We start from the raw sequence: 27,351 nt of genomic DNA on the forward strand, positions 1-27,351 counted from the left end.
GTCCTAAACTGCCTGGTCCCTTCATCCACCCAACACCCACACTTCTGTCCTACACTAGTTGCCTGCACACTTCGCCCTTCACCCCCTTTTACCATCTTCATGTCGGTGCATTAAACGACTCCTACAAAAACTGCTGCCATTTAGCAGTGTCAGAATAAAGATGCTGCACAAAGCCTAAAGTGTGTTTGCTTTCTAAAGGAGTGGATTTTGACATGACCGTAAATGTGAAAATATGTGGGTTTAATGTTCAAATAGGATTACAGTATCTTAGAGCTGTACTTGGTCTGATACTTTAAGGATTTTAAGGGTTTGATAATCTTAAAAGTGCTGCAGGGATAACATATTTTTGAAGGCAAACCTGGAAGTTAGCAAGACTTTGGTTCCCCTGCCAAAACTACCTTTTTTTCCAAAGGCTTTTGAAATATCATAAACGATAAGCTTTGTGTTCAGCAAAAGTTTGACACTAGCACGTTTTGTCCAACAAGATAATCTTCACGGATGAACACAACTTTTCTGATTTTTGAAGTCTAAAATGTGTTTACTAGAAATGAAAAGCGAACTACACCACTTCCAAACTTTAACAACACAATTCGTGTTCCCTCATAAGAACATACTCTGGATAAATGTTGAAATTTGGGAATGTACCCATGTTGCATTGTTTTTGAGTTCTTTATGCAGGATCATGTTTAAAGACCCCAACGTCTGTAGTCCCATGTAGCAATTTGTTTGCAACCCCCCTTTTGAAGACAAGTTAAAGCTATAAAAATTACGAGTGAGGGTATTACATATGTGTTTTGTCGTAGAATGAAACGTGAAAGAAGGGTTTATGTTAATCCAAGATCTAATTGCATTTAACCAAACCCCCCTTTAAAAATTTACTTCGACGATAGAATCGAAAGTCCTAAAATGCTAACTTCTGAGTTTTGTCTAGCAAGATATGGCATCCCTACAGCACTCTTATGTACTTTCTTGTAAGGAAGCGTGTGTCAAGGTTTATTGTATACAGTAGCCATTTCTCAATGTCAAGGAAGGATCCTCGGAAGCCAGAATTTCGAGGATGCTACGTCATTGACGTCTGTCGAAGGACTGTTCCAATGTCGATGATCCTCGGAATTTCAGCCAAGGACTGAGTCCTTCGTTCGAGAAATATCCAGGAAAGGATGCATATGTGTATCCTTCGCGCTCTTGGCGCGCTGAAATTACCCGCAATCCTATGCGCGCAGCACCGAAAGCACACCTTTCATTGACGCAGTGACGTGCACTTGCTAGCCTGTTCCATTTAACGTGTTCTCCGAATGATTAAGAGGATCCTCGCCTAGCCTCTGAAGGAAGTGACTTGTAAGGACTAGTCCTGCCAAGGAAGTATCCTTGACATTGAGAAACGGCCATGTATCGTGACATTGTTTTGTCTCGAGATGCACACCTGTAGTGTTTTTTTGTAAGGTATGTTTGTAAAAACTTCTTAAATGACAGAATATAAACAAGGCCGAGTCCTGGATTAGCCTAAACTTGTCCGGGAAACCGCCCCTAAGTGTTGTATTGGGTTTTCTAGTTATTATGGGAGTGCATGGTGACCGCCTTATGTCGCTTATCCATTGCATGGTACCCCACGGGTTATGTCGGGTCAGCTTACTTTTGTGGGCTTTTCCACTGGATACAGTGCGTTGTAGCCTATTCTTTTTTTGATATCACCTCGGTTGGGGTTCCAAGCGAGCTGAGCTGATATTAAAACGTGATGTGAAAACACTGTAGATCACTGATTGGTTTGAGAGAATTGTCACTACCAAATGCAAGATTAGCTTTATCTAGCAAACCTGTTTTCATCTGTGCTTTGTTGTAAGTTCCCAAACTCCCTTTTAGTGGTGAAAAACATCCACAGGCCGGAAATCAGGAACACCATAACAGTGTTTTCCTTGCAGTTTGGGCAACATTGATCTGACGCCACGGGTGTTTGTACAGAAACTATTGTGAGACGGAGGTAGTGATAAACGCTTTGTGCAAATATCTTTTTATGGTGTTCAATTTTGATTTTGTGGCGGACTGACGAATGAATGGGAAACGCTGCATTCCAACGATGCTCGCTCCCACTTTTTGAATGATGTCACCGCAGTAGGCGGCACAGATATAAGGACACGCCTATAACCCTCCCACTCTACAGTGGTACTAAACTCAATGGAAAAGCTAGTCAAAGCGAGGTAAGCTGACACGACCTGACCCCTGGGATAGCCAACTATGCAATGGAAAAGTGACATTAGTGTTTAAAGGGATAGTTCACTCAAAAATAAAAAAATCTGTCATTTACTCATCCTCATGTTGTTTTAAACTTTTATGAGTTTCTTTATTCTTTTAAACACATAAGATATGTTTGCCTAATAATGATAAGTGCACAATTGACGGTACCCATTGTCATTCATACTATTTGTTTTTCCTATTATGGAAGTCAATGGATACCATCAATTGTGTGGTTATAATCATATGTAAACATTTATTTTATTTGTTTTCAATAGATACAGGTTTAGAACAGCATGGGTGAGTAAATGATGACATAATTAAAACATTTTGATGAACTAATAACTACAACGCCAAGGCATACAAAAGGATTTGGTGAAAAACAAACTAAAATATAATTCATTATTTGATGAAATCTTAATCACACCAAACGCATTTATGGCAGTTGCAGGCGCCTTTTTTGAATGATTTTCTATGGGCAGTGAGCGTTATGCACACTGTTTGTTTTTTGTTTTTTTGAAGGGGCGCCAAGAACGGAAAAGTGCTTGACATCATTCGCGTTTTTCCATTGTCCAATCGAATGAGGGGAGAGGCTGGCCTTCCGTTGTGGTGTCGGAAGTTTACAGTTGCTTGGAACAACGGGACAGCAAATACTACTGTCTCTTGTGTGTTAGAGCACATTTTTAAAGGAGTAGTCCACTTTAAAGATGGGGTCCATTGACTTTTTATAGTAGGAAAAAATATTATGGTAAGTCAATGGGCCCCATCTTTAAAGTTGACTACTCCTTTAAGTGGAGTTATTTAACTCTTTTGGGTCCTTTAAAACCTTAAAGCCTCAGTCACCACCCATTTCCATAGTGACCAGAAAAAACAAAACAAAATCTGCATTTGGTTTCTGAAGAAAGGAAGGACACAGTTGCAGGTTCAAACGATAATGACAAAGGTTTCGTTTTTGTGTGAACTTACTTGCGCCTTTAATTGATTTAGCCTGGTCTTTCACATCCATTGACACTTAATTTTCCAGACAAGACTTCATAAAGATTTAAATGTTTTTAGACCTTATGATTGACCGACCTAAAGCATTCCCTTATGTCTTTTCAAGAGACAATTAAAAAATTTAAATAGGCTACTTGAAAAATTATCAAATAAAAAAAACTTACAGTAAAATTTCTTACTAGTCCTTGAACCTTACTATAGTAAATACTGTTTAATTAATGTACTATAGGGTAGAACTTTTTTCATGTGTAAGTAGTTGATACCGTGTTTTATCTGCTTCCGTTTAATCCTTTGACAGATTTTCTTCATCGATCTCACTGTGGCGCTGTTTCCACTTCTTCAAACCTGAACGCGGATGCAGTTTTTACTTCTGTAAACAAAGCTCATTTATGTTTGTAAACATCTAACTTCATGAATGCTGACTTTGTTTAAAGTCGTAAGTATCACGTAGTGACTGTGTGTGTTTTCGACCTCCGGAGTCCCGACGAGTTAATCATAAAATGGCGGCAAGACATTGAAATGAAAATGTTTGTCCAACAGGGGGCGTTAGATCTTCACTATTCGTGCGTCTTCAGCGCACTTGACAAAAGCAAAACATAAAAACTTGCACTCTTGATATTGCAGAATTGTTTTAATTGAATTGCAACAATTTTCCTCTGAATTTTATATTATAAATAATTAACTATTTATAAGGCATATCCTAATTATCTAACTCAAACGTGGGCAAAATTAGCATATCCTACCAGAGGCTTGTAAAGAAAGAGGCAAAACATTTCCGTTTTAAAAATGTATTTCCTTACAACTTCAAAAGCATTATACTGGCTTTATATACACACAAGCCAACAAAATACATATGGGGGATTTGGGGGCATTTATTTTTAATATTGCAATCTCCAGAATTGTAACCTGTATTGCAATTATGTAAAACCAACAGTCACAAATTAATGTAGCCTATTGCTTTCTTTAAAGCATGTTTTAAAAAGGTTTTGTTCAAAATAATTAAAATAATCTATGAAAGGTTGTTTTGATGGGAAGGTCACAGTAAATCAATCAATCAATTAAAACCTTTAATTGCCTAAACAAAAACAAAAAAACATCCCAAGACTATACTGAGATGAAGTGTTTCACTAGTCTATATCACATGTCTGAATCAGTTTAGTTGTCTGATATATTTGGCTATATAGAGTGTGTATCCATCAAGTCAGGAGAGTTGTGTCTGCTGAGGTATACTGGTGTGTGTGTGTTTTATTTCTGTGTGTGCATGAATAATATTGTGATTGGAGGGGGGATAAGATACAGCACATGGTTCGACCTCCTGTCTCTCTAGATATCAAGCAGCCTGAGGGGCCCTTTTCTGACCTCTGCCTCGCTCTCCCCAGGGACCCCAAAACCTCTTGGGATCCCTAGAAAACACGAAGGTGGGGAGGGGAGGCACGTGTCTTGGAGAACGATGATGCAGTATATTTCAGACATATGCAGTCTATAGTCTGTTGCTGTCCTCTGTTATGTTTTCTGCAAATAAAAACAGCATAAGGGTAACCTTTCTCAGCATTATAGTTAGCCAAATTGTGTATCAACACACTGTATTCACATTATAATACAGATGTCTTTCATGCCATAAATAATATTGTGTGAAGTGTTTATCCCAATTTGTTTGTTTTGTTTGTATTTAATGCTCTGCAAAAAAATCCTTGAAATAACACTGAAGGAATATTTTACTTTGCATGAGGTTTACTTAGATAAATGTTTATTTATTTTTCAAATGCATGACTGTAACATTTACATGCCACAGAAAAGTCTGTAGGCTAGTGATTATCAAGCTTTCAGGTCATCTGAAAACAGCCTGTGCCTGGGTAACAAAGAGGCCTGAACTCAATCAGTCTGTTGTAAATTTCCGATGTAGGTTTTTCTTTAACCCAGACAGCATTATGGCCTTTTATCCCACCGTCGTTGTCGCCCGGATTGTGTGCGGGGGTGAGGGGCGAGAAGCACGCGCTTCGTTTATCAGTCTGTTGACAGTCGCCCAGCCGCGTGCATTCAGCGCATTATCAAGAGCGCGCGCATGTATTTTGCCATTAGTAACGCCTGACCATGCCTGCAAAGACTGCTATTTACATAATAAAATCGTTTCTGTACTACACTGAGGGACCGATTTGTTTCTAACGAATATGTATATGGGTCGAACGCGGATATAAGGTCTATCTGAATGTTCTTTCAATTGCTAAAAATGTATTTAACAAGTGGACAATAAAGCTGATAACAGCTCGAGTTTTCTCATTTAAAAAAATAAAGAAAATGGAATTCCGGTTTGTTAAAATTAGACACAAAGGATTAAAATTATTTAAATGAAATTTAAATAATTAAATAAAATAGCCCAACATTTTGACAAATACAAAACAAATTTGAATCTGAAAATCTGTGTGTTTCTTGATTTTAAATTAATTTGTTTGTAAATATATTTGTTTGCAGCATAAAAATATTATATAAAATCAATTCATGAATTTTCATTCATTTAAATTTGGTCATAAACTTTAGCAAGATTCTGAGGTGGTTAACATTTTTTTCTTAACTTTGTTTTTAAATAAAGATAGCAATGTTTAGGCAAAATATGTTTAATGGTTTTGCAAGAAAATTATACATTTAAAGGCATAAAGACATTTAGTAGATGATTATTTTTTAGTTTAAAGGCATCAATTTCATTTTGTAATAAAACACTTATATTTTTCATAAAACAAGAATTATTTCACATCAGATGTTTTTGTCGTTTTTATAGGTTTTGTTTAGTAGGCTAATTCATAAATAAAATGTTCAAATCTTTTTCTGATTTAACTTTTTCTTTCAATAAACTTTTTCTTTGTGATGTGATTAGTAGAAATTCGTATTACATATTTAGAAATATTTTGTAATATATTTTTCGTTATTACAAAAACTTGTCAAGTAGATAACTTGTTAGCTGTGTAAAAAGTATTCTAAATGATTTTCATTTTGTTGCATATTGCCCGAGAAAAATATATATTTTAACACCCTGTGCAAATTTATTAAAGTGTAAATGCGACACCAGCAACGTCTCGTTGAGTCGGAATAACTGTCAGGGTGATTAATATGTGCTTTTATTGTCTTCACATTGTCCTGTGTTGCGTCGACAGAGATCGACCCTGAGGGGCAGAACCGCATCCCAGACCCCGCTTGGCTTTCTTTTGTGAGGAGAAATCGTAATAAGGCATAAATAAATACGTAAACTTTGACCCCTCTTAACATCTGCGGCACGTGCCCAGAGCGGATGGGTGATTTATTGCTGACAGTTTGAAGAGAAATGATTTTAAAGGTAGGTTTGTGATAAAAGCATGAAAGTGTGCCTCTGTGTTTATGTTTCTGTGGTGTTTTACTATTTATAATGCATATTTGGGCTACTCTAGGCCACAAAACAACGGGCCTCAAAAATCACTGCGTCAAATGTTCGGTCGGAAATGACACAATCGTGAAGTATAAAATATTTATAATACATTCTTTCTTTTATAATTTGCATATTTAAAAGTCTAAATCTCGTACTGAAGCTTATGCAGCGATATTTAAATTTAGTATTTGTAATGATTTCTCTCAGTGATGTCAAATGTAGGTCATAACGCAACCATTGCAACTTCCGCTAAGCATCATTGTGCCACTAAATATAGTCTTATGGCATGGGAGAGAGATTTTTGGCTTTCTTAAATGATAATGTGTGTTGGGCCTCGTGTTAGTTTGTGTGCATTTGGTCCAACCAATGTATGTTTGTTTTTAATTTAAATATATATAGTGCCATGTATAGAGGGATTAGTCCCTGTGAAAGGAGCTGTGATGGTTCATGTAACGTATTTTTATTGTGCACAGGATTTCTATAACATCCAGTAAATCTCAGCAGTGACTGTGACGAACATGAATTTGAATGATGATGAGTCTCTGTTTCTCTTTAGCTCAGGTGAGTGCTGCTATTGGCTTCTCTCTTGGCATTCACCGCGTGCCTTAATTGTATTGAAATTAAATCAAGGTCCACTGTGAACACAAAGAGCACAAACCCAAGTTTCCAATCCTCTCACCTCGTTTTCCTCCTCCACTTTTCCTACAATCGCTCTTCGCTGCTCTTTATCCACACAGTGTGGTCTGCACTGACTATAAGGATGCGTGTATCACACGGATGCTTATAGCTTTTCTGTATTTGAAGTATATTTAGTCTGTGCAATACACCTTTTTTCACACCTGTCCTTCTGCGGATTTTGTTGTGTTAGCAGCACAGCCCATACAAGATTTCCTCATCTCACACAATTGCACACACACCTACAACACACTATAGCACATTTTCCATAAGCCGTTATCCAAGGATTCTGTGCACACGTCCGATGTGTGCGAGCGTGTATGATGTTTTAAATCCCGTCGTCGAGTGGCCTAAATGTGTTGTGAGAACAAAACATAAATGACAATGTGAGACAAGACCACAATGTTTCTCTTGTTCATATTTACATTGCATTTTAACCCCTTTCCACTCAATAAATTTACATGCTTTCTTGGTGAAATCCACAATGCTGACTACACTCTGCACCGAATACATGGCCTGAGAAATTACATGAGAGACCGATTGATAGATAGAAAGAGAGAGAGAGAGAGGGAGAGATAAAGAGGATCTACCTTTTGTTGTACATTTCTGCAAGAAGCCCTTTCACCTGCCTTCTGTTTCTTTCCAGTAGATCTTGCCTCTCGGCCAAACAAAGAGGACCAGCAAGGCTGTTTGTGAGAGATGTGTAAAGATGCAAAGCTATGCAGTGCTCTCTTCCTATCGTCCATTCAGCAGCACATCCATCGCCATGATGAGATGCCTGCCAGCATCGCAATGTAAAGCTAGTGCTTCCCTATGACAGTCTGTTCTCTCTCTCTCCTTCTCCTTATTGCCACTCTCCCCCACCTCCCTCTCTCTCTCTTTCTTCTCTGTCTTTCTTTTTTATTTCTCATCCTCACTCTCAGCATACATGCACCTAAAAACAAGTATGGGTTAAAATCACAGAAAACTCATAGCCGACGATGACATTCAAAATAAATGCATACATTAAATAAAACAAAAGATGCACATGTATTCACAAAATTAAAAATGCCATTATATTCCAACACAATTTTTACAGCCACAAGATTTACCCAGTGCACCATATATATCTTCAAAACTTAACGTTAAGGACAAAATAAAATTGTCTTTCATTCTATTGGAGAAAACGACCCCCGTAGACGAGCATACATCCCAGTTTAGTTCCATCAGTTCTTGCTGTTCTTCATCCAAAGATGAACAGGGGTCTTGCCCGAAGCTTTCTACCCCAGATGAAGCTCCTTTGCTTGGGCTGGAGAGCAGGGTTGCAGAATGATGTTCTAGGGATGGGGTGGAGGGGGCAGGGGAGATGCAGGCAGGTAGGAAGGTTTCACGCATGCAGGAGGAGAGAAGAGGGGAAATCAGGTTCTGGGATGCCGCAGTCGTTTTAAAAACAACAACAAAAAGCAGTACACCTCCCCGTACCATAAGCTACGTCAAAAATCCGTCTGACAGTGCACGCCCCTAAAAACGTGTTTTAAAAATTAAAAGGAAATACGAATATACATATATAAACACGGAGGCATATATGTATCCAAAGGAAGAGGGAAAGAGCAGGTATGTAAGGGATGAGTTCACACACACAGACACACACACACTGCGCCGCGCACACGCTCGAGCTACAATTTATGCTCTCCGTTTGACACCACCCCCACTTCCCCAGGCATATACACTCGCACACACACACGTGCATGTAACGTCCCAGCTGATCGGGGTAGAGAGATTAGATTGTGGGGACAGCTGGCAGGGATTACACACACAGGGGGTTGACTGAGCAGGGGTGGGGAGACCCTCTCTGACCAAAATACACACGTGTATGTGTATATATATGTATATATTTGTGTGTGTGCGTGTGTGTGTGTGTGTGTGTGTATCCTATATGTATAACAAACCATGCACAAATGCATATAGTCTTATCCCCTAGAAATGCATGCAGTTATCTGGTAGTAAGGTGCATGCACACACAATGGAATAAACGCTGACACGTAATTGTGCATTTGACTATCTAGACATTGATGGTTAATATATGGTAATAAATACTGACTAGGCGGGTGATGGGGGATGCCACAATTGACCTGTGACCCCAGACCACTCCATCTTTTCAGTGTGATCAGCTGATCATAAAAAGGGGGGTGGTATGGGGGCAACCCAATACGCTCCCCTGACACGCGTACATGTACGCAATATATCATGCATGATATAACAAGAGCCACTACTTCGTTAATGTGCAAAATCTGTGCAAATCAAAAGGACACAGCATACAAGCTTAAAATGCAAAAAAAGTACATTTTATTTATATATGTTCTGCATCATATTCGATAGCCTTGGTGTGAAATGTGGATGCGTTTCAAAGCATGAAACCCCACTGAACCAGCAGTAAAGAAGAGAGATCAATCCTGTTTAGTCTTGGATTTTGAACAGTGTGTGAACAATATCTGACATTTAAATCAATCCTATGCTTCAGCATATTCTGTGTAGAAAAAAAATATCATCTTAATATGCAAATGATAAACAGTTGTTTAATAGATAGTCATTTCAGAATGGAGATTTGCTCATTATTACACATGAAAATAATTGTTTGATATAAAAAAAATAATTTTGAGATTTGAGACATGTACTTTTTTAAATAGAGTTGAAACATTTTAAATAAATCTTGGGGAATGCATATAAAAATTCACAACTATTTTTAATACAGAACGTTAGTGTTTATTTGTATGCACTCTAAGTATGAGTCCATGCTATATATATATATATATATATTATTATGTGTGTGTGTGTGTGTGTGTGCCTCACGAAATTACACCAACCTAAATCTAAGAGATTAGGGCCATTGTGCGTGTGTGTGTGTGTGTGTGTGTTTGTGCACGCGCCTAGCCTGCATTCCTCCTTGCGCTAGCGTCCTCTGAGCGCACTTTAATCTATAATCTGACAGATTAGCAAATAGGAGCGTTTGAGCTGGATTATCGCCTCATTACAAATGACGAGTATCCAGGACCTGCTCCGTCTGCGTGTGTCTGTGTGTATTGGCATATTGTGTGTTCTTTGTATATTTTTTTGTGTATGTGTGTGCGGCTTTAGTGTGCTAAGAATTCAATTCAAATACTCATTCGTGCAAGTGTAGGCGTTTTTTTTTTTAAGTGAGTTTACATTGCAGTATATTCATGTTTCATATTTTACATGTTAAAATGATGGCAGCGGTTGTATCCGCCCTCTGGTCTTCAGAGATCAGAATTCAACACATTAATATTCACAGCAATCATGGCAATTTTTCTTTTTTTTATGTCTTTAAAGGCATTAGGAAGAACTGAATTATAGCTTATATGAAGAAATTGTTTGCTTAAATACAAGAATTTATATATTGTGTAAATCAGCATCAAATTAAAATGTCCTTAAAATAGATAAATAAACAAAAAACAGCCATATGTCAAGTTGAAGCGGTCTTTGCACTATATCATTTTAAAGAGGTCATATAACAGATGGGTCCTTGAAACAGGACATTTACGAGATTACAAAGACTAAAGCTAAATGAGTTTAAAATCTAAACCTGCAGAATTTAAAGGGAAAGATTATTATTTTAAACTCATACTACCTACAAGCATGCGTGGTGGAAAATGAGAGCACTGCGTAACTGCACGTACGTGTGTGTGTGTGTGTGTCAGGGGAGGTTTCTTTGCTTTTATGTGCTTTAAAGATATATGGCTATAATGCTGAGTTGGCCATTATATGTACATCTTAATGTGTGTGCCTATGTGCAATACACAAATGTGAATGTGAGCATGCACTTATGCGTATATGTGTGTGTGTTGTACAGCGGTGACTGTACAAAATGCATGGTAGGGTAAAATGGCAGCATGTGCTATTGTGTTCACACTACACTAACATGCATCCACACATACATGCATGCATATTATGTCTAAATGCAGAGAGTTTTTGGATGCAATCCTCAATGATGCACCCAACAAGCCAACGAAAACTGCTATTTTTAAAGAAAGCACATAGATGGCATATTAAAGGGATAGTTCACCCAAATATGAAAAAGGTATCATCATTTTCTCATCCTCATGCTGTTCTAAACCTGATTGTGATGAATTGAATTATTTTTTTCTGATAAACAGAAAAGAAGATTTTTAGATAAATGATGGGAAGCACACAGCTGATTGTAATCACTGACTTCCATAGTAGGAAAAACAAATACAATGGAATTCAATGGGTACCATCAACTGTGTGCTTTTCACAATTTATCCAAATAAAATATTTTTTTATCATTTATCACAATACTTGCATAAGATAAGATTTTTTTTCCTACTATGGAAGTCATTGGTTACAATCAGCTGTATGATTACCATAATTTTTCAAAATATCTTCTTTTGTGTTCATCAGATTCATGCAGGTTTATAACAACGTGAGGATTAGAACATCATTTTTGGGTAAAATATCCATTTAAAACTCAGCCTATAGGTTTGTATGGCAACCTGCTTATATATGCAATACTATGTGATGGTTTGTGTACTGTATGTAACGTATTTAGTTAAACCCTTTGTTTGGCAAACAGTACAGTCTATGTAATGCTAGTTATGGCAGTGCAAACCAGTGTACAGCTGAAAGCATGAGCGCTTCATTGTAGAGAGATCAATGTCCTTCTCTCCCCCTGGGTCACTTGTGTCATCCAGTGCCCTTAATATTAGTGGCAATTTCATTAGCTGGGACCACATTGCTCCGATAGAAAGGCCAACCGAGTTGTTAAGGTTTGCTGATTAAGTGGAAGAGCAGAATTGATGTCTTATTTTTTGTCGTCGCTTTATTTCATAAAGGCATTTCTTTACCTCAGATCTCTTCCAGAGGCTGTCATGCTGCATTGGGAACGGTCTCCGGGTGTGTCTTAAAATAATGATGCTCCTGGACCCTACAACATGACTAATTCCTAAAAGGATGGGAACTTCTCTTTTAGTTTCTCTGGCTCCCTCCCTCCTTTCTCAATACGCCCCAATAGTCAGCCCAGCAACAGCACACAGAAGCTCCCAAAAGCAACCCCCCTCTTGCCGCCTCTGCATCCAGTGACCCAGTTTCCACCCCCTCTCTAAAACAAATCACTCCGTGACCCACTTCTACATTTTGCACTGCTTTAGCGCATGTGCTCGGCAAAATTATGCATGTGTCTTCGCTCCGAGGTGCAGAGGCATTTCATCTGCGCCCGCGTGTTTGGTTACGGAAAAATACTGCTGGCAGTATAAAATCCTTCACATTAATAATAAACGCACATGGGGCAGCTTTTTTGCCTTTTGTAATAACGTCTGGCTTTGGCAGAAAGCTCTGCACGCTTTTCGAAAGTGCTCAAAACGTCAGTACGTGCGATTTTTGTAAGGAATGTTTCTGTGGGTCGACGTTTTCTCGTGATCGTCGTAATTATTTTAAACTCCTGCTATTTGCGGTTTCGGTTTCTTCGTCTGCGAAGTGCGTGATTTGTAATTAAAGTACGCAGTTGACGGCTGAATTCTTTTCTGATTAATGTACGTGATAATGCTGATAATAAGAACATGTCGAAAAGATTGTCAGAGAAGGCAAATCAATTTTGCGGCCTATTTAAGCAGAGAGACGAAATGGTAATTTTTAATAATCAGCTTTACTGAATGAATAAGGCCGCCCATATAAACGCACTCAGAGTTTATAGTTACAGCATTAACAGGTGAACATTGTAATTTTTTCTTTAAGGCAGACGTATGAAAGCACCATATTCAGGGGGTGTTACTATAAAAGCGTTCGCATGTCATTAGACTACTGCGTGAGGTTGAAAGCTCTGATTCAGGATTAGGTTAACCCTAGAAACTTTCACGCAAAGGTGCATCGTTTAGAGTAAAGAAAAACAAGTAGGAAATGTGCATTACTAATTATTACAGGCCCAAAAGTGAGTGTGCACTACAGTAAATGAAAACCAGGCGGTTCAGACTGACCTTGAATGACTGGTGTCAGGATCTAAATAACTAATTAATTAATTAATTAATTAATTTTTCTTATTTAAAGGAATAGTCTACTCATTTTCAATATTAAAATATGTTATTACCTTAACTAAGAACTTGTAGAATCATCCCTCTATCATCTGTGTGTGTGCACGTAAGCGCTGGAGCGCGCTGCGACGCTACGATAGCATTTAGCTTAGCCCCATTCATTCAATGGTACCATTTAGAGATAAAGTTAGAAGTGACCAAACACATCAACGTTTTTCCTATTTAAGACGAGTAGTTATACGAGCAAGTTTGGTGGTACAAAATAAAACATAGCGCTTTTCTAAGCGGATTTAAAAGAGTAACTATATTTTATGGCGTAATAGCACTTTTGGGAGTACTTCGACTCGCCTGAAAAGTCCGCTCCCCTTCTCACTCTCATAATGGGAGAGGGAGGGTGTTACTGCGCCGAGTCAAAGTACTCCCAAAAGTGCTATTACGCCATAAAATATAGTTACTCTTTTAAATCCGCTTAGAAAAGCGCTACGTTTTATTTTGTACCACCAAACTTGCTTGTATAACTACTCGTCTTAAATAGGAAAAACGTTGATGTGTTTGGTCACTTCTAACTTTATCTCTAAATGGTACCATTGAATGAATGGGGCTAAGCTAAATGCTATTGTAGCGTCGCAGCGCGCTCCAGCGCTTACGTGCACACACACAGATGATAGAGGGATGATTCAACAGTTCTTAGTTAAGGTAATAACATATTTTAATATTGAAAATGAGTAGACTATTCCTTTAACTTCCCCACCCCTTCTTACTACTTCCTCTCTTTTTTATCTCTGTCTCTACTTCTTTTGTTAGGCTACTACCAGTGGCAGCCGGTGACTTCTTTTTTCGAGGGCACTCGATGCGAAGTTTGTCACAACATGTATGTTGCCCGTCATGTGTGTGGTTCCTTTTTTCAAAATATGTGTTCTGCGCATCGAGAGATCCTGTGTGCATCACTTCTAAATAAATCAATTTATTTGCCAATGGATATAGTCTAGGGGTGCCACACACGTCCTAAAAAGTGAAGCCAAACCATTTTGATTGCCCCCTGGGGGATGGCTGCAGTATAGGTCATAAACCCCACCCTCTTCAGAGTTTCCCAAACTCTGTCCTGGAGGGCCGGTGTCCGGCAGAGTTTAGCTCCAACTTTAAATAAACACACCTAAGGCAGCTAATTAGGTCTTACTAAGCAAATTTTCTGGCAGGTGCGCTGAGGGAAATTGGAGCTAAACTCATAAGGGCACCGACCCTCCAGGACCGAGCTTGGGCACCCCTGATTTAAATGAATGGGACATGAGCCAAACGCCATATTTCCCAATGGTGATTTCTGTTATTTTAGTTATTTCTTAGCATGTTGAAGTATACAATTTTTAAATGTAGCGCCCCTAGATTTGTGTGTTAAATGGGCGGGGCCCTGATGTCATGGCTCCACCTCACGATCGCTGCTCCGCAGATTCTGTCTTCGGCCATTTTTGAGATATTTGGGAAGTCTATGGAGACGCGTCAGTCATATTTTTTACAGTCTATGATATAGGGAATGTGAAGATACGTCACGCAGTGTTGCTGCATTATGGGACATGGGCGCCATGTGTAGAGGCACAATCTCTTTCACCGACCGTTGCTATGCCATTGAATTGTGGGTGTGTTTGGATAAAATTAGGTAAAATTGAAGAAGAACGGAAGAAATTAAGAAGTTAAAAGAAAAAGAGAGGGGACCCTATATTGGGAGAAACTAAATATCACTACCAAAAGACCGTTATTTGGACAAACTGTCAGAGATAGACAACATAGATCCATATGATTTAGCAGCCCAAGACTGGATTACGGACCCAGATGCACTACCTTTGCTCACATGTCTGGTCAATTACCTTGTTTTTGGATTGTGTGCGTACACTTTGGAGGAGTTTAAGAGCTTTACAACCCTTCAGGCTCATAGTAAGATGGCACTTCTTCTTCTTTCGGAGTTCTATGACTCTTGGCAAACCAGCTAAAAGAAATATACCATTTACTGACAATGTATTAATACCTACATATCTTTATAATTGCAATGAATCAACACATGTTCATAAGATGGAATTTCAGTTTTTGGCCAAGTTATTAAAACAAACAAAATGCTAAGTATTCATCTAAAGTTATGTTATTTTAAAGAGTCATAAGAAGTGGGTTTAAGCAGTTGCATTTAATAAAAAAAATGTATAATCGTCAAAATTGTCTAAAACCTCAGTTTTATTTTGCTTGTGTTGGGCAGACTTATTTTTGTAACTCATGTGGTTATGTTGATTAGAAATTCATGATTACATAATTAACAATCAATAATTTACATTATAATATTTTTAAATTGAATTACATAATTAACATTTACAAGTTAGTTTGACGGTGTTAGCATGAAAACAAGATAATTTAGGTGGGTAGTTCTGCTTTTATTAATCACAAATTACGGAATGAATGAAAATGCAGCGAACACTCTCCCTGATGCAGGGATGTTTTGAAAAGTACTTTTTTTTTTCTCCTGATTGCAGCAAACCACGCGATCCGGCGTCTTTTCGTCAGCTCCTCCACCTTCTCCCTTGTTGTTGTTTTTCCAGGAAAGAAAGCTGAAAAACGTATTCCGTTGTTCAGTTTCCTCCCTGAACGATCGTGTGACCTGCTATGGCAGTTCTTGATCGAACAGTACTGACCAACAATATCAACATTTAATAAAATCTTGACAGAAAATCCAAACAGAGCCTCCAACACACAAATCCAAATACAGCGGCATACGGGCGATCCTGCAAATATGGCAGAGGACCCATAATGCAACACTGTGTGACGTTACCTCCACATTCCCTTTAGACTTCTTGTATTGTACTTTGTTTACGTGTATAAAACAGCAATTATGATTTTACATATTTTGCATTACTAAATATTATCAATGTTATCGTAGTGTAAAATATATATTTGAATAATTCGTATTTGAATAATTAGTATCTGGTATTTGTTATCAAAATATTTGGCATGACACAGTTACTTTAATAACTTTAAGAGTCTTTGTGATCCAGCATGATTTGAGCATTTTCCAAAGCCATCTTGCTTTAATATAAGGTAATCTGACCTTTTCAACAGAGTTAACATGGTCAATGTTACACATGATTTGTGAGACAGACTAGTACAGAATCATTCATTATACTTTATATGATAATGTTTTATTTAAAATTCAAAAATATTTTGTTTGATTTCAAGATTTGAATTTTGATTCCCAAATGTTGGCCCTACAATAATTTAATTTTTAATAAGCTAATGCACCCAGAGCAATACACTTTATAGAGACCAGAATTCCTTACTACGACCCTGCCTCCATCCACAGATTTCTGCACAAGAGCAGAGAGGGAGGGCGGGGGTGATGGTGGCACGTGTCCAGATTAAACGTAATCTCAGCACAGGATGCCAAACCAAGCTTCAGGTAAGAAAGGAGCTCCAACAAGATGAAAGGGGGGTGGAGGGAAACATGAAGCCAGAAGGATGAAAGACGAGGAAGAGTGAGAAATTGTGTGTGTGGATTTGCCCAATAATATCAATGCCCACTGAAATTAGAATAAAAGATGGGTTTAACTTATAATTGTTATTGAATGTAAGTGCTGTGTGCATAAATTTTCTCGGTAAGGTAGGCAATACCTCCACAAAATGTTTAGTTGAAAGAATGATTGACAATACAAAAATAAACGATTATTTCAGCGTTGGGTAAAAAAGGGACAAACCCAATACGCTGTTCAACCCAAAATTCTGGGTTGTTTTAACCCATTGTTGGGTCAAATATATATTTTTCTGGGTTAATTTAACCCAATGGGTAGTTTCGTCCCTTTTTGACCCAATTCTGGGTCAGATTGTAGATCCTAAAGAATGACTTAAATGCTGCATAAAAAATACATGTTGTTACTGTATGATTAGTTACACTTTAAAAATGCTGGGCTGTTTCAACCCATGGTTGTGAAAAATATGTACAAATCCAAATGTTTAAAACTTATATAACATTATATGTTAAAGGGGACATTACACAAGACTTTTTTAAGATGCCAGAGTACGTATGTGAAGTTTACGCTCAAAATATCATATAGATAATTTATTATTGCATGTTTAAATTGCCACTTTATAGGTGTGAGCAAAAATGTGACATTTTGGGCAGTGTCGTGGTTGGATAGTGCAGATTAAGGGGTGATATTATCCCCTTCTGACATCACAGGGGGAGCCAAATTTCAATGACCTATTTTTTCACATGCTTGCAGAGAATGGTTTATAAAAACTAAGTTACTGGGTTGATATTTTTCACATTTTCTAGATTGATAGAAGTACTGGGGACCCAATTATAGCACTTAAAAATGGACAAAGTCAGATTTTCATGATATGTCCCCTTTAATATAAGTATTTAAATAGAAAGTAATATTTAGTTTAAGACAGAAATTGTCTAAACATCATATTGGATTAATAAAATATTAATAGATAAATAACAACAGTAACAATAGGACTTTGCCTCCCTCAACAAATTTGTATGCGGTTCCATTCCTGATCATTTAAAAGTGTGTAAAATGGAACGCAACAACCAGAAAAAAATAAATGGGACTGAGAGAGAGAACGAGAGAGAAAAAAGCAACAGAGAGAGAGAGGTGCAGAGACGGGTACGTTTATGTAGTCTGTGCAGGATTATGGGAACACTGTAATCTGACAATGCCATGTGGGGTAAGAGTGTCTTATTATAAGGTTAAAACAGCTACGGTGATGGGGGATGATGATATCTACCAACCGTTAATGAGTTCACCAGCTAATCCTGAAGTGGGATTGGGTTGACATGGGATCGGATTGGACATTCTGGATGCACTGTGACCTTCACAGCGACACTGACACGATACATTTCCGAGCGTCTGAGTGAAAATGTAAGCGAACGAAGTGAAAAAAAGCAACAACAAAAAAAGATTTTCTTTAGCTGTTACGCAGAAGCGTGATTTATTATTTTAATTAGGCATCTCACTCGAGTGAGACCAGCAAAGCCACAATTATGCTAAAACACCCGACAGTCGACTGCCTCTTTTCTTTCTCATGTTAATCAGAAAAATGCGTGCGCGCGTGTGCAGTCAAAGCTTCATAACACTCTCCACTATGGCATAGATGCCTTCATGAAACGAATCAACTTTTAAAGTGAACCCATCAAACCTTCGCCAAAAAATAGTAGGCCAATCCCCTCTGAAATGGCCTTAATTAATCTCTGATTAACACATCCTGTGAAGCCATTTATCTCTCACACTCCTTTTTATCTCTCCGAATATCTACCTATTTCCCCTACTCTCTCTCTCTCTCGCTTTCAACCTACTGTAATCTGTCATTAACAAAATCCATATATTCGGCCCTCTTGGCATCGCTGCACACTCGAGCTCGTATGATCTGAATATCCAGCTGGTACGAGGAGCATCTGCCAGGAGCGTAAATGTAAACGATCAGTTGTTAATGGCCCTCTAACGGAAAGGAGAGGAACGCATAAAGCTGCAAATTTATCCCCAGCTCCTTACTAGAGAGAGAGAGAGAGAGAGAGAGATCAGCTCATTTTTGCTCCGATCTAAAACACGGTCTTTTACTTAACAACAGTTTTTCTTGCCATTTAAAGAAATACCAGTTCAGCATTCCACCACCCACTGAAGTTCACAGACCTATGAGAATTGCGAAGCATCAAATGAGAGAGAGAGAGAAAGAGAGAGAGAGAGAGAGAGAGAGATTTCCTAGCTGAATGCAATACAACATTATACAAATGTGAAAAACAGTATCAGAATATATCACTTTTTTAACAACAAAAAATAGTCACCTGTGTAGCAGCACAGTTCTTGCCATTATGTAAAAAATAAAGTCCTATGTTTTTGTCCATGACATATGTTAGATAAACTATTTTCAAACAATTTAAAACAACTCTGCATTAATAAGTTCCAACCTAATGCTGGGTCGAAATTAACCCAGCATTTTTACTTATACGGTATAAAATAAAGGTGCTTCACAATGCCATATAGAAAAATTAAAGCTATATCTTTAGAATTTGATACATGTTGTCAGGTTGATATGTGTTTATTGTATATATATATATTTATAGAAAATAACATAATTGCACAAAAAGGTCTCGTCTCGGCTATATTTAAGCATTACTCAGAAGGGTTGCAAAATTGCAGACCTCCTATGAAATGAACAGATGTGAAAACCAACCTTTTTGACCTTTGGAGTTCGACAATTAAGATTTTTAAGGGTTAAAGCACCTTCTTCCAGGCTTCTTCAAGGATATATATCACTTCATCTCTGTCTTTCTCTGTTTACAGATACCATGATCCAGTAATTTCCCTCCCAGGTTTTGTTTTAATGTCTTATTTGCAATGCAATATCAAAGACTGTGATACTGCCCTTTACAGACACCTCTATAAGGGACATCATACTCATTCCTTTACTTAGATAAGAGGCTGCAATTTGAATGTAAAAATGATGAAAAGCATGCCTAATTATTTTGTTTCGTACCTTTATGACCATGTATTAAGCATTTACTTTAGATACTTCTAAAAGCCTGAACATGGTTGAAAATAGGAAATAAAAGTGCACCTGCAATCCAAACAAATAACAATAAAAGGCCACATTTCAGATTTTAAAGAATTTAATAGAATTTTCTGGATTGTTGCTGGTCCGCATGCTTTTTCTGTATACAGAAAATATTTGCCTATTTGATATAAAGGTTGAAGCACTGCATAAGTATAAATGCATTAATTATTTATTTTAATAATTAATATATTAATTTTACATTATTTTAAGTATTTTCGCCTTCCACATTAAATTTGGGACCTAAAGGCACACTTAAGTGCCTTGAAAGGCACAGCTTTGTTCGACGTCGTAATTTCCACTGAAACAGGAAGTTAGGGCAGGACTTTTAAAATAGCCATTAGTGTTGGGTACCTCACAGCCTATGGGGGCGTGCACACCAAAGCTTTTACGCCCGCGGCCGGCGCATGTTTTCAATTGTTTCCAATGGAACCCTCAAGGTGTTTTCAGCTGCGTTTAAAAGTTTTGGTGTGTCCAGCCCCTAAGGGATTGTGTACACCAAAACTTTTAAACGCGGCTGAAAACGCCTGGACAACGCCGAATGCCAGCTGTTTTTCAGCTGAGTGCCAGCTTTCTTCAGCTGAGCGCTTTGGTAGCTGTGATACTTCAGCTGTGAGCCAGTTGGTTGCTGTGGTAATGTCCCGCCCCTCCTCCACTGTGATTGGGCGGCCGTGTGAGAACTGACATTGACGAGCGGAGCTTTTCTCGCAAAGTTGAATCTCTTTCAACTCTTGACGCTCAGCGCCGTGTGCGGAAAAACCGCCGAGCGCCGGTTTTCAGCGCGGAAGAAAACCGCTAGCTGCTGGCTTCTTTGAAAAACGCTGAGCTTCCATTGAAAACAATTGAAAACTTGCGCCAGCCGCGGGCGTAAAAGCGTTGGTGTGCACGCCCCCTAAAAGTTGATGAGAAGGTGAAATGCAGATTGATGTCATGAATACAGCTAATCCGTACTGAAGTGCTTATTTTTTTTTGCATTTTTCACTGACATTTTGTCAATGTTTAGGAGCAAACTAGTTTAAAGATATTAAAAGGCTAACATATAGATACTAAAAGCCAAATGAAACATCAATTTTTTTGGGGGTGGGGGGGTGGACTTCAATAAGCAGGGCATCTATTTTTAACGGGCTCTACAGATTTGTATTTTATTTTTAAAACAGGCTTTTATTTTGACACTTGTCACTAAATAAAACCAAAACTGCAATGGAAGGAACTAATGCAAGTATTACATGCGCAGAAATCGCAATAATCAAGATGAATGTCTTCCAGATGCTAATTTTAATGTATGCAGCCCTGCGCCGTCTACGACAGCACACAGATGCTCAGTTTGCAGACGAAGTGACGGGGAGCTAGCAGCTCATTTGCATGCCGAACAGCTATCTTAATGTGGATATTTATTTTAATTTAATTTCTTACCCGCGCATACTGCACAGAAGGCTTTGTGGCAAAGTCACATTAACCTCTGGCTAGTTAATATTCAGCCTGCGAAATCCCCCCAGCATTTAATGAATATTCACGAGGTAGGCGAGGCCGTTACCTCGCTCCTCCCCCAGCTCCATGGCGCCCGTGCTCAAGTGGACGTGTTTATTTTGGTACGCAGGAGTGCGCACGCACGTCGTCGTCGTCATTATCATCCTGCAGCTCGGTCTGTGTTTGAAAGTCGCTCATCTCAGTGAGGCAAACAAGAGCGCTTTACCAACCAAAGAGCGATCTTTGAAAGGCAGAGAGGAGAAACTGATCGTGGCAGGTAAATTCGGTCTTTCATGAACAGGGCTGCCACGCAGCGGGTTATGTAAGGAAACATGCATTACGGTTACACAACATCCCGTTCATCACCAGAGTCCCAATTCGCCTTAACGATGCCATTAAAGTACAGTTTTTATATAAAAATTTGCATTTCGTAAGAAAAGAGTATTTAAGTACTGACACATACTAACGCATGAAGGAAGTGACGTGAAGTTTTAAGTTGCATTTGACTTCACGTCAGAACTCTCGCGATACTTCATGTCATATGCCAAACGGTCTGCGCAGCTCCGTTTGCAGTCAAACACGCATAATATGATCACACATCTACTTCTTGCATTTCAGATTTTTTTGTGTATTATTTCACATACATAATACTATAAAATTATTATTTATTATTATTTATTGAAGCATTCATTTATTTTTTTAATTCAATGTAACTAGCCTTCCTAAAGGATGTGAAGATGAAGAAATCAAAGCAAAATCCTGTTTTAAAATATTCAGAAGTTTTAATTTTGAGCATTAAAAATATGATAACATAAAAATGTTGCATACTTGATATAGGGGCAGTTTCCCTGACAGGGTTTAGATGAATCCAGGACTTGGCCTTAGTTATATTAGGAGATTTAAATAGCTTTTACAAACAAACCTTACAAAAAAAAAACAATACAGGTGTGCATCTTAAGACAAAACAATAGCACTGATATATGGTAAAATATGTCAGTGCAAGGTGTTTATAAATTAAAGCAGCTCAAACATGCATTTTAATCTGGGACTATGGTAAACCCTGTTCGTGAAACCACCCCATAGAGTTCATACAGAAGCCTCTACAATAAAATAGAGAGTCAAAAATGTGCTTGAAAGTACTCTGAAATGTATGTCATTTGTCAAATCTATGTTATATAACCATTTTACATATACTGTGTGAAATTAGTTTACACAAAAGGTCATGGGTTAGACGCCAGGGAAAACACACACTATGCATTACAAGGTAATTTTTTTTATCAATGTAAATTGCGTTGGATTAAATCATCTGCCAAATGCATGAATGTAAATGTAAACTTAGTCCTGTGACAGTGTGAAGGGGAGAAGCACCCATGGTTTAGCACTTTAAATTGTCATTAGAAATTAGGGCTCCACGATTATGACAAAAATCATAATTAATTATTATTCGCCTTGATATTGTACTTGTCGATAATAGATTTTACATTTGAAGTTTTTAAATGTTTTATAACTTTCTGAGAAGCAGCTGCATGGTCAATTCTAAACATCCAAAGCTAAATAATATTATGTAAATCACAAATAATTGAAGGTTATGTTGTTAGTAAAAAATCCTAAATGAATGGCTAAAGGACACATCAATTTATCAATTCTAATCTCTGATTCATTACTGTATTTGGTGCCCAACATACTTGGGAAATGCACACAATGGACAACTGTAATTGAGGCTTTTGGCGATTATGTTTGTCTCACCCATAAATGTAATTCTGATTAGTTTTTCGATTAATTGTGCATCCCTATTTGAAATAGTAGACTTTCCGTACTTTTCAGGATACTCATTTCAACATGGTATTATTTATTACATACTTATTCTTATTTCGAATGCTATGTAGGATGTGAATTGGGACAGGTTATCTGTAAGCAGATCTTTTACTAGAGTTATACCGTTGCTATCATGATAGGATCCAGTGGTAGCCGGTGACTTCTTTTTCGATGCGAAGCTTGTCACAACATTAATTTAGCCCGTCATTTCAAAATATGTGTTCAGGGTGTCATGTTAACTTATGTGCATTGCGTGTCATGTCAAAATATTTTTCAGCTGCAGACGATCCGTATGGGTTTATGATCAAAGAGACGCTTAAGGGGATCGCCTACCGGTCGCGCAGCTCAGTGTCGCGCCACGTCGAGTTGGTCTAGGACAACTCGGAGGTATCGTAAACCGGAAGTGCACATTAAATAGCGCGAGCTTCGTCAGATAGCGTCTACTTCAAAATGCAAAATATACGTTAGCAGCCAATGTTAATCGTTAATGATTTGGGACAAATATGATGTTGTTTAATGTTAAACTATGTGAGTGGCGCTGTGTGGCGTGACAGGGATTTGACCACCTGGCGGCGCCGGTGTGCGTATACTCATAGAAAACAATGTGTTCGATTTTTTTTTTAGAACGGCGCGGCCGGTGTGCGACCCCCTTTACGTTTGCATGTTAAATTAGTGTCTTGCAAAAATTTTGTGGGTCTCTTTTATCATTAACTTTTTCGGCAGACACGTTTTTTGATATGATGCATGATGCACATGGTTCACATGACGCAACCAAAACATATTATGACATCATGAGCAACACACGACACTACGAACACATATTTTGAATTTGCACCCTTCGAAGAGCGCCACTGATAGGATTATATTATATTTTAACAGAATTATTTCTAACCTTTCTTTCATTTCTTTTTCTATGACAGTGTTGACTAATATCCCAATGGTTCGCAATCTCTAATTATAAATATTAAAATATGTTTCTGTTACCCTTTGTAAATGAATGTTGTAATAGGACCAACCTAGAGCGCATTTATTTACACACTGAATTAAAGTCACAAAAAATTGCAATTAGATTAAAAGCTTCTGTTTATTTAAGCTTGATGAAAATAAATTGCATAAGTAACAGTTATAATAATCATTACATAAACACAAAATGTAACAGTATTTAAATGAGTTTGCAAGGAACCCAACAAGGTCATTGTGTAATCCCCTCCAATACCTGTCCTAAATTTGACATAAAGACATTAATGTCCATAAAAATAATTAATGAGAGAACCGTGGGGAAACAGCTTTTCCGATTGATTAATGTGATTGATTTTCTGTGATGTCAAACATTATTTCTGTTATTAAGCTTGAATGGTCTGATGAGGGATAAAGATAAAGCTCTTAAGAACTTTAGTGCATTATTGAAGCCCAGATTCACTTATTTTATTGTCTGCAATGGTTAGATGTACTAAGTCATAAAAAATGTATTGCCCCTTGGCAGAAATGAGTTTGTCTTTTAAAGGAAAACTAGGCACAATCGTTCCCTGGGCTCATTCCAATAACGGTGTTGTGTACTGTAAATAAATAATGTACTGTAAGTATATTATCTCCAACAAACAATCAATCAGGTGATTTTGTCCCTTCAGATAGGACCATGACAGTTTTTCTGGCCTGGTGCATCCTGGGATATCTGGTGCCCTAGCAGTGTCCAGGGGCCCATCTGTGCATTATGCGCATGAAAGCTCCGCCCCGTCACGCATTCCCGGCCCTTCTGTCGAAGCAGCTCGCTGTCACGGCATGGCGGAAGCTTCCGGGCCTCTGCGTCTATGGGGGGTAGGAACAAGGTTTTGGGGAGGATGATCAAACCGTACCTGCTGTTGCAATCCTGGCATAGTTTATCCTCCAACAGCCTGAGAAAATCTGATGATGTCATTGTCATAGTCACGCCTCTCTAATTAAATGTCTTTATTAGACAGATGTTATGTGCATTTTCTTCTCTCTTTGTGCAGAGCATCTTATAAAAAACATCTAGATTTTTAGTTTTATGATATTAGGTGGGCAGAGCTACTAGGAAAATACCCAGAAGTTTGTTGGTTTTCCCTATTTAGTAATAGGGATACGTGATACTGGCCCAAATTTTGGGATGAATGGCGATATAATGATAAATATCTCTGTATAAGTGGAATAAATGTTTACGTGCAAGTCAAATCCTCATGCGAGATGTCACAACTACCTTTACTTAAACATTAATGATGAAAATAAAATTGAAAGGCAGGGTTTTCCTTCTTGAGGGTCATATTCCGATATAGGTGGATATTTTGTCATCCGATTATATAATACCAAACCTCAATATACCGCCCAGCCCTAGGGCAAGATTGTAACAATGTATGTATGCAGCCATAAATTTGTGATAGAAATAAGTTTGTGGTCACACCTCACACACTTCACTAGTGTTGGTTTTGAGTAAGATAGGCCTTGTTTAGAGGAATAATTCATCTTTTTTAAGTGTATCCTAAGAAGGGGTGTGCAGTTGAACTCGTTGCCATTTAAAGAGCAATTTCTTGTGACCTTGGGGAAGAAACAATTCGGTAAAGAGTGACTGGGTGGTTGCTAGTGGTTTTCCATCACCCCCTGCTCGCAGCAGTATTTAACAGATGCTTTTTATCCAAAGCAACATTGAATACATAAATAGGAGACACAGTTCACCGTGAACAGGCTGTAGTTAAAAGGTTTGCTCAAGGGCACAATGGTGACTTGAGTAAAACTGTAATCAAAGTAGCTCCTCAGCTTTCCATGTCTGAAATAACCTTTGTGTTCCCGATTTTCACATTTAAACATGTACACAGTTATGTTTTTTTAAAAACAAATTGTGCTAACTAACAGCTTGTAAGCCAATCACATTTAGACCTGCTGCCATTTTGGAATGCAGCACCAACTTTAAACAATTCAAGCAAGTGATGGATGAAGCCAAATCGTGCCCCACATTCTCTATCTTGTTTGATAAGCCGCTTTACTTTGAAATACCACAATTTGGCACTTGTACCAATCATAATTAAGCTGTTTTCTTGACTTTGGATATTGTTGTGTGTTCATAAACAGACCCCAATGTAACATTACAGAATGTAGGAGTCAAGATACATTTTTAAAAGTTGGCCTACATTCATTTTGACAAGCCATTTTATAGACGGTTTCATCGGATGCACGTGAATGTCTGAGCGGTCTCTGTCTGTTTAATGGTCTGACTAGTTGCTAAACTGAACAAATACCTCGTCGAAAATAACTAATGTTTTGGTTTCGTAAAGACGAGGGTATACGGCATTTATGGATCACCGCTATGTGAAGGGAGGTTTGGCAGCCAATCTGTAGTTATGATTGCATACATTATATAGTACACATTTTACACAGAAACGTTAGCTCAGTGTAGTAGTTGATACGCTTGATTTGGTAATCTACTTGTTGTTCATTTGGCTTGTTCTTCAGAAAAACCTCTAAAAGGACTTTGTTGTTATTGATTCTTTGCAGTAACCAAAAGTTATGTTTGTTCCACGAAAACTATTTGTTTATGTAGTTACTGCTGAAATTGTCTGTAAGCAGAATGCTTATATAACAGCATGAGATGCACCAACCGGAGATGTCCATCCTGATTTCACAGGAATTTGTATGCATTTAAATGGACACTACACTTTTTTTTGGGGGTGTGCTCATTTTCCAGCTCTTCTAGAAAAAAAGTTGGTTTTTGCCGTTTTGGAGTCCATTTGGTCGGTCTCCGGGTCTGGCGGTGCCGCTTTTGGCATGGCTTATTGAATCTGATTAGATCATTTAGCATGAAAAATAACCAAAGAGTTCCAGTATTTTTCGTGTTTGAAGCTTGGCTCTTCTGTGGTAGCATTGTGTGCTGGGACCGACGGAAAATTGACATTTGCGCTTTTCTAGGCCGATATAGGAACTATACTCTCATTCTGGCGTAATAATTAAGGACTTTGCTGCCATAACATGGCTGCAAGAGGCGCAATGATATAGAGACAGAGCGAGGCGCGTCATAACCTGAAAGCCATGCCCACCGGGGGGAAGGCGGTCCGGTTGTCTTCATTGGCTTTGTGTTGCGAGGGGCTGCCTCCTTTTCATTTCTGGCTTGTAACAAAAAAAAAACCAGAGTGGTGCCTGGGAGCTGCT

General features: G+C 38.2%; 1 protein-coding gene and 2 long non-coding RNA genes across 3 annotated transcripts in view; 2 read left to right on the forward strand and 1 right to left on the reverse strand.

Moving 5' to 3' along the window:
* Positions 1–3,997: 3,997 nt before the first annotated feature.
* On the reverse strand, positions 3,998–9,148 carry LOC129417945 (uncharacterized). The gene is made up of 2 exons (XR_008635914.2): positions 7,885–9,148; positions 3,998–4,737 (listed from the first exon to the last, which is right to left on the reverse strand). It is a non-coding gene; the product is annotated as an uncharacterized lncRNA (long non-coding RNA).
* LOC141365371 (uncharacterized) lies at positions 6,172–20,408 on the forward strand. Its single transcript, XR_012370598.1, has 4 exons — positions 6,172–6,550; positions 7,093–7,180; positions 16,667–16,762; positions 19,647–20,408. It is a non-coding gene; the product is annotated as an uncharacterized lncRNA (long non-coding RNA).
* A 644-nt stretch (positions 20,409–21,052) lies between these two features.
* msrab (methionine sulfoxide reductase Ab) overlaps positions 21,053–27,351 on the forward strand; it is a 53,283-nt gene continuing 46,984 nt past the window's right edge. The window contains 1 exon segment of the mRNA XM_055172831.2: positions 21,053–21,658. Within this exon segment, the coding sequence (XP_055028806.2) occupies positions 21,469–21,658 (190 nt within the window). The 5' untranslated portion in view covers positions 21,053–21,468.

The sequence above is a fragment of the Misgurnus anguillicaudatus genome, chromosome 7 (assembly GCF_027580225.2).
Source record: "Misgurnus anguillicaudatus chromosome 7, ASM2758022v2, whole genome shotgun sequence".
NCBI classification, from domain to species: domain Eukaryota; kingdom Metazoa; phylum Chordata; class Actinopteri; order Cypriniformes; family Cobitidae; genus Misgurnus; species Misgurnus anguillicaudatus.